Genomic DNA, 8554 nt, shown 5'->3' with positions numbered 1-8554 from the left:
TGAGTGCGGAGGAACTGAATGGCTTACTTAAAAATAAAGATGGCCTAAATGCAAAACTCGGGACTAAATATGAGCTTTGGTGAAAGGACTGCAGCACCTGTGTGCTGCTCTGAATACCCAAGATCTAAGCAGACCTGAAATCCAGGGCAGGATGTGGAGCTTTGGTCTTCTCTGCACAGCATCTGCCGTGGCTGGCACCGGCCAGGCTGTGGTTTCCTTGGTCCAGGAGGAGGAATTTCCCCGTGGCGACGTGTTTTCTGCGAGTGTGCACATCGCCATCAGGGAAAATGTGCCGAAGGAGGTGAATGCAGTCACTGAGGGCTTCTCCAGCTGTTGGGCCTGGGTTTGTGTATGGTTTCGGTTACCAGGCAATCGTCCCCATCAGGGCACCTGATCTCGGTCCTGTGTGCTCACCGCTGGGGCGACAGGTTAATATACGCGCAGTACGATCCCAACGTGCTGTTTCTTTTGCAGACTGAAGCGAATCGTGGGCAAACAAAAGGGATACACCGTCAAAATTGCAGACTACCAAGTCCACTGTAAGTAATCTCTGTTTTTTTCCCCTCGTGGCTTACCCTGGATGTGTGCGCTGCCCTTTGCAGGGAGAACAGGACTTGCTTTTTCTGTTTGTCTGGTTTGCTTTGCTTTTTCTTCAATATATTTGAGAAACTTTTGCCTGGCGAGCTCTCCCAGTGCTGCGGTAACGTTTGGCTTTGCTGCGTCTAGTTACAGGAGGTAATGGCAGGAGATCTGCCACAGCTGCCCACTGTTCACGTTATAAATCCTTCACCGTCGTAAATCGCTTTGAATGTTGAAGGTGGCATCTGCCCTTTTGCACAAAGCTCCAGTTGGGATCTGGTTGCAAAGACCACGATCTCCAGGCAGCAGAATTCCCTACCACCCTGCACTTTGCCCGTCACCTAATCTGCTTTTCTAAAGCGTAGACTTGCAGAGATTTTGTAAGAATTGAGGAACACGATGAGCTACTGACAAAAAGGGATCTGGTTTCCCCCAGGTGTGTCTCTCCAGGTTGATTTGTCTGTAGATTAGAAAGGGGTGGATGCTGAATGTGGCTTTTCCATTGCTAGGAGATTTTCGTGGCTGCCAGCAAGAGGGGAGCTGTACCTGTCTGAGAGCTTGTGCTTTGCCTAATTCACTTGCACAAAACTCGAGAAGCTTCAGAATATATTTAATATATGTCAAATATGTTGGTCGTTGCTTGAATTTGATTCAGATTGGCCAAATGGCTTAAAAGTTATCACGAGGAATAAACAGACAGATTTCCTATTAGCACACCAGACATTGTCACCTAAGCCTGGCATCCTTAGAAACAGGCTAAAATGGGGTGTACAATATGGTTGGAACAGCATAGAAAAGGCAGAGTTGTCATAGCTTCCCAGTAATCCCACTGGATCTTGATCTGGCTGGGGCAGGACCAGACAGTAGAGAAAATCCTTCCGTCTGCTTGAGCATTGCAAACACCAGAGTTCTGCCACCAACAGGCTTTTGAGGATCCACTGTTGAGTGTCCTGGAAACAAAAGGCAAGCGACAGAAAGCCAAGCGCTGCAGGGTTCCACACATCACATCCAAGGAGTGAATTCTGGAGGCCAACCACAACATAGAGGAAGGCTTGATACCTTCACGTGTGTTCTCAGGGACGTTCCCACCTGGAGTTCAGGTGTCAGGTGCAGTTGGAGGCAAATCCCAGTCCCCAAACCAATGGTAAAGAGCTTGTCTGGGTGTATGACTGCTTAAATGTGGTGCTAGTCCTAGACACAGAGGCTTGACATGGGTCAACTTGTCCTCCAACCCTTTAGGAGGACTTAGGTGAGGTTTAGAATTGGGAGGGACAGTGTGCCTGGGTCTCTTCGTGGCAATTCATTTCAGCCATAGTAAGGTGATTCAAAACACCAACAATTGTGACTTTCTGAAAGAGCGCTTTCAAACATTTTATCTCATACTTTAGGGGAAAACTCTGGCCCCGTTGAAATCAGAAGGAATTTTGTCACTGATTTCTTTCAGGAGGGGGGCAGGCTTTGTTTCCCTCATTACGAATGAAGCAGCCCATGTTCCCTCCATTGCAATTTCAAGCACAACCCTAAGAAATGATGTCCGAGCAGAAATAATAGCTGGAATCCCTGCTTTTAGTGCCTGTACTTTGGATTTGGCCGCAGACGTCCAGTGTTAGCAGCTGGAAACCATGTGCCATAAAGCCCACGTGATATTTTTTCTTAAAGATGTCCCCCGCCACCGGGCTGTTCTGCAGAGAGCGCGGTGCAAGAACGACACGTGCTTAGGGAAAGCGGTAAGGGAAAAGAGTAGAGGCAGAACACAGGAGAAGCTACTCAGGTCATGAGGAGGAGGAGATGAAAGTAAAAGCAAAAGATGTGCCTTTTCTGAGAAAGAAAACAGAACTTGGAAAGTGTAATGAATGTTAACAGGCTGAAGTCTGACAATAGATTTTTGCCTGAGGTAGAGAGAATAAAAACTGGAGGGAAAATGAAGGAGGAAAAAAAAAAAGTAGGTTTTCCCACCTGAGGTAGTCTCATCGCGTTTGCAGGAGCAGCTCTGACCTGTGACAGCCCTCTCCTCCCTGCCCACTGCAGGAGCAAGATCTCTTCTATGATGTGACATAGCTACTATAGGTTGTATCTGGGTAGAGCAGTGTTAGGTGTCTGCAACACCTTCCTCTACCATGCCTGTAAGTTCATAGAGGAGAAGCCTTCCTACAGTTTGTATCTGGGTGGACTTTGCTTTTTTTCTGCCACTTGGTTTTGCATTGTTGCATTTTCCTTGAGGAGGTCTCAATCTCGGAATAACTGTGTCCAGCTAGGAGAATTATCTTCTGCCATTGCCATTCCAGGGGCCACTTCCAGTAATGGAAAAAATATGTAGAAAGTAGCCTGAATTGCCCCAGAATGGCCGGGCTCGCTGCTGTAGGCAGCAGGTGTGCTTGTTTGTTGACCCATTCTTTGAACGTTACCGTTTGTGCAGAGTTCCCAACAAAATCAGCTGGCGCCCATGTGTTCATCAGAGGGGGCCGAGGATGGACGGAACATTTGGGTTGATACTGAATCATCTCAGGAAGCTCCTCACAACCTTTATTATTATACACTTAGGAGTGGATATGGAGCCTATAGGAGAAAACACAGTCTTAACATGTTTTTCAGGCGTTCTTGAGTTGGCAGTTCTTCAGCGTGAGTGCTTGAGCTCGTGGGAGGCAATGTGCTTGCTGAAGAAGTCTCTGCTTAAATCCAGTTCTCCCAAGTTAATATGCTCTGTGCAAGGAACAGCAACTTGGGCAAAAATCAACGTGATAAATCAGCTCGGCAGCTGTGTTTGATCTTGAGTAAGCCCCGTGCTGTAAGTACAGCGCTCTAAATCTAGCCCAGACCATGGTTGGTGTTAGTCAGCATCGAGGAGCCAGCACTCTCTAAAAAGGGGGTTCAAAATGTAATTAATTACTCCTCATAGCGATGAGCCCATAAACACGAGGCACCTTTCTTAGCAAGCTGGGGCAAGCGCGGGTGCTCTGCAGGTCTTGGGAAGATGCAAAGCTCATGCTGGAGGAGAGCAGAACCTGTATTTGGGGAAAAGGGAGGTGAAATTTAAGGATGGGACTGACTTTCTGTACATTTACCTAAGATGTGGGTGTCACAGCCGGCCAAGTAAGCCACTAATCCAGTCTTTAAGTGGTGACATCTCAGGGCAATCAACGTCACTGATCTGAGACCTTAACGTGAGATGCCTTGGGTCCCTCATTGGCACTCACCTCTCTCAGTGATCGTATAGGGAGTTGTGTCTAAGGACTTGAACCCTGACTTTTGACCATCTAAGGTGAGGTCAAATCAGTCCTGTTCAAAGAATAGATGGGTTTAGCCACTTCTGTAAAGTCTTGGTCATGATGTGCCCTAGGGTGTTATCATATGTTTAGACTCTGCTGAATTAAACTGAGCTACCTCACACTCTGCATCTCTCTTTTCGCATCGATTGTGGGGAGTCCACGGGGATGTAAGGATGACTGAGGAGTGGGTAATTCTTGAAAGGTCTTCGTGATGGACACAGCCAACCTCTCCTGCTGGCTCTTCAGTGTTTCTTCTCAAGCTGAAGTCGGGACATTGTGCAGCGTAAATCCCAGTCCCCTGTGCCTCCCGGTTTAGCTGGGTTTCCACTTCAGCCCCATCCGTGCACTCTCCACCAACGTGGGGCAGGATCAGAGCAGCAGGGCTGCGAGCGGTTTCCCATAATTAATCCAATACAATTCTGTCGTCGCGAGGCACTGCACTTTAAGGCAGATAATAGCTCCATAAAGAAGGAAGATGGTCCTTTTCTCGTTATAAATTACACGTGTCCATTTGCCTCACTTAAAAAGCACTGTCCTTATTTTCCTTTGGAGTATCCCACCCATTTGCTGTCCCATCTGTTGGCGACGCTGCCTTATTTCTGGGGAATCAGAGCCTTTCCTTCCTTCCTGTCTCGTTAATAGCTGTATTTGCTGACAAGGGCGGTAGGTTTAATAGAGCTTCCCATTCAAATCCATTGTGAGAAGGGTTCCCCTTCAGAGACGGCCAATTTCCACGTCCCGCCTGTATGAAATCTGTGCGTGCTATAGCGCTTGGCTTTGCACCATTGTGGGGTAACAAAAGGCAGGAAATTAAAGAGGCAGCATTTCAGTAAAAGCGTGTGCGTGTGCTTTCTCTTTACCTGCTATTGTTGCGAACGACACTGAAGGTGATTTGTAAGCCTTAAGAGCAGATTTTGTGCAGGAAAGATGAGCTTTTTATTTGTCAGCGAACGCGTGTGCTACGCTCCGCAGTGCTTTGCATTTAGCCAGCTTTACCGCGTAGTGTGGGTTGGCAGGGAAATATAATTACAAAAATCGTAAACCCATAAATGTTTGCAGGAGATTAGAAGGAATTCAAGTTTGAAACCGTTTTTGATACATTTTTTGAGACTGACTGTGCTTCGAGTTACCATCTTTGGTTACTGCTACAGAGCCAGGTTATGTTGTGCATTAAACAGAGGATGAGTCCCTGAGGTTTGGCTTGGTGCAATTTCTGTTTAGATTACCGTTAAAAGTGATGTCTCGTGAATGGTAGACATTGAATGAGTTATTCTGATTGACTTTTGTGCAAAACATTTACTTTTATCCTCTACAGAAGTAGCAGCATTTAATTACTTAAATACAAATGCTGAAGTAATTTCTTTTTTTTTTCTGTTTGTTTTCTTTTTGGATGCAATTACAGAAATGTGGGAAAATCTTTTCCAAGGCTTTTGAACTCAAAAGTGGAACAGAAGGAAGACACAGGGGGACTACACCGTTCAGTGTTATTTTCCTTGCGCAGGAAAAAAAAGATCATTATTGAGATGAGCACTAAAGTCTCAAGTTTTCAAAGGTTTGCATAACAAACAAGAGACACATTGTGGGTTGCATCTTGACTTTGAAGGCTTGCCACTGTCAACTGAAATAAAATGGCAAGGTTTAAAGCCTTAACCAAGTTCACAAGGAAAATATTTGGACTAAAAGTTTTGGAAAGTTTTCTCTCTTTGAAGTAGTTTGTCATGTGTTACCAATGTGAACTTTATTGACCTTGAAACATTTTTTTTTTGAATCAAATAGCAACTAGTGACACTTTAGTAAAATCTTAAATCAACAACCATCTCCCGGCGGCTCCGGCTTCGTAGCAAATGCAGGCAAAACAGGGAATCTACAGAAGAGACCTTTATTATTCGTAAATGAAGCCTGCCAAAACCTTCCCGAAATAGCATTCAAAGACCCTTTTAAGGTCATGGATCCTGAACAAAGCCAGAAGAGCACAAAAAAGGCTGAGGAAAGTCCAAGAAAGAGGCTTCCCAAAGGAGAGGCTTTCCAAGCTAGTATTTCATCCGCAGCTACGTACCAGGGCAGCTCCGCTCCTTCGCAAGGAACCCCTCTCCGAGATATCATATCGCAGCAGCACTTTTCTGGTTCTTTGCCGATTCCCAGAGAGGAGTCTCAGGAGAAGACTGGACATCAGAAGCAACCTAAGCCTTCCTCTTTCGAGCACCCTCCCCACGTCTCGCAGCTTCAGCAGCACGCACTGTCACCAGCATTTATGTCTCCTGGGAAACCGGAGCATGTCCTCGAAGGTCCCACGTGGCAGCTAGTCGATCCGGTACGACCAGGTCCCTCTGGCTCCTTTTCCTCGCCCGGGCTTCACTCTCACCACGGCCAGCTCCTACCTTCCCATTCGCCGATCATTCCCGGAGAGGACATGCCGTCCGTTCAAAAGGTCTACATCCCTCGCCCTTCGCAGGTTTCCTTAAAACAAGCCGAGGAAGTGCACAAGAAGGAAAAGAAACCTCAGAAGCCGGGCAAATACATTTGCCAGTACTGCAGCAGGCCTTGCGCGAAGCCGAGCGTGCTCCAAAAACATATCAGGTCGCACACGGGCGAGAGGCCGTACCCTTGCATTCCATGTGGCTTTTCTTTTAAGACGAAGAGCAATTTGTACAAGCATCGAAAATCTCACGCTCATCGGATCAAAGCTGGGCTGGCCTCAGGGATCGGAGCGGAGATGTATCCGTCGAGCCTGGAGATGGAGAGGATCGGTGGCGAGGACTTCGAAGAGCCCACGGAAGGGGAAAGCACAGATTCGGAGGAGGAAACGGGCGCGATGTCGGGCCACTCGGTTGAGCTCTCGCCCAGGCAGAAGCACACCCTGTTGTCCAGTAGCTTGCTGAGTGGAGGGAGCCAAGGCTCCAGCCACGACCGGTGTTCCTTGTCTCATTCCAGTATGTCCCAGTCTCTTGAGGACAGCACCCAGTTTGCGGAGCCCTCGTCAGAACAGGCTCTGAGCCATAAATCCGAAGATACCCATACCATAAAGCAAAAGCTCGCACTCCGCTTAAGCGAACGGAAGAAAGTCATCGACGAACAAGCTTTCTTGAGCCCCGGGAGCAAAGGGAGTACCGAGTCCGGCTACTTCTCCAGGTCGGAAAGTGCAGAGCAGCAGATCAGCCCGCCAAATACCAACGCAAAATCTTACGCGGAAATTATTTTTGGGAAATGTGGTAGAATTGGGCAAAGGACTGCGGCGTTAGCCGCAAACACGACCCAGGGGTTTCCGCACCTGTCTACCGAAGAGAAACCTAGCATGGTACCATTATCTGTGCCTAGAACACAGGTTATTGAACACATCACTAAGCTAATTACGATTAATGAAGCTGTCGTAGATACCAGTGAAATAGATAGTGTTAAGCCTAGAAGAAGCTCTTTATCTAGACGTAGCAGCATTGAATCTCCAAAGTCTGGTGTATATAGAGAACCGTTTCAGTTTGATATCAAGTCTGGTTCCAGTAGCCAGTTGGATGCATCGAAAGTGTTGACATCCCACAGTGAAAAAATTAAGCCTGAACAATCATTGTTGTCACTTCAGCAATCCCACAGTGCCACAGAGACAGTGCCTCTCCTAAGAAGCCACTCAATGCCTTCTGCTGCATGCACTATAAGCTCCCCACACACCTTTAGAGGTAGCTATTCCTTTGATGATCACATCATGGAGCCTGAAGTCTTAAGCCGCAGTCAAGCATTTTCTTCCCATCCTCGAATGCTCAAACGACAACCAGCTATTGAGCTACCTTTGGGAGTAGAATACGTCACGGAGGACGTTAGCTCTGCGAACAAAGAAACTGTTTCCAAACCTCCCGAGGAGCCTGAAACCAAGGAAAGCGATCTTACCAAAAAGTCACGGAAGGGTCCGAAAGTTAAAGGGTTCATGTACGAGTGTAACGTGTGTGGTGCTCGATATAAGAAAAGGGACAATTATGAAGCCCATAAGAAATACTACTGCTCAGAACTGCAGCTCTCCAAGCCTCGTTCTTCCACTTCCCATACCTCGTCAGAGGCTGAGAAAAGCGTTGCGGAGCCTGACACGTGGCCCCAGATGATGCATTACAAGCTGGGCAGCAGTTTGGAGCTCACCCCGCTCCGGAAAAGACGGAAGGAAAAGAGTCTTGGTGACGACGAGGAGCCTCCAGCTTTCGAGTTGTCCAACGCTCCCTCCTCCAGTGCTGGGCCAGGCGCTCAGTTTGCAAACCCGGCATCATCTGACGTCGCTTTAAACCTAACCCGTGAGTCAGTTAAGTCACCAGCAGATCCGAGTAAATCCGCACCTTCTGACGTCAGCGCCAGCTTTCATTCCAGGAACACCAAACCGGCGTCGAGCGCGGAGGGCAAAGAGAGGAGAACAACCTCCAAGGAGATCTCTGTCATCCAGCATACGAGCTCCTTCGAGAAGTCTGACTCCATAGAGCAGGCGAGCAGCTTAGAAGGAGAAGACAAGCCCTTGTCCCAGAACTCATCTCAGCCGACCCCCCAGCACAGCCGACCGCCTCACTCCCTGCAGCCCAAGCTGGTACGGCAGCCCAACATCCAGGTCCCAGAGATTCTGGTGACCGAAGAGCCTGACAGACCAGAAACGGAGCCAGAGCCTCCTCCGAAGGAGCCGGAGAAAACGGAGGAATTTCAGTGGCCGCAGAGGAGCCAGACCCTTTCGCAGCTCCCTGCAGAGA

At 48.0% G+C, this 8554-nt stretch overlaps 1 protein-coding gene across 1 annotated transcript in view; it reads left to right on the top strand.

Annotated features, from left to right (window-relative positions):
• The first annotated feature begins 5790 nt into the window (after positions 1-5790).
• LOC104271523 (transcription factor HIVEP3-like) overlaps positions 5791-8554 on the top strand; it is a 60769-nt gene continuing 58005 nt past the window's right edge. Inside the window, 1 exon segment of the mRNA XM_009866210.1 lies at positions 5791-8547. Coding sequence (XP_009864512.1) covers positions 5791-8547 — 2757 coding nt within the window.

This window comes from Apaloderma vittatum, unplaced genomic scaffold (genome assembly GCF_000703405.1).
Source record: "Apaloderma vittatum isolate BGI_N311 unplaced genomic scaffold, ASM70340v1 scaffold7373, whole genome shotgun sequence".
NCBI classification, from domain to species: domain Eukaryota; kingdom Metazoa; phylum Chordata; class Aves; order Trogoniformes; family Trogonidae; genus Apaloderma; species Apaloderma vittatum.
The sequence above is the reverse complement of the archived record's forward strand: the minus strand, read 5'-3'. Positions and strand labels throughout refer to the sequence as shown.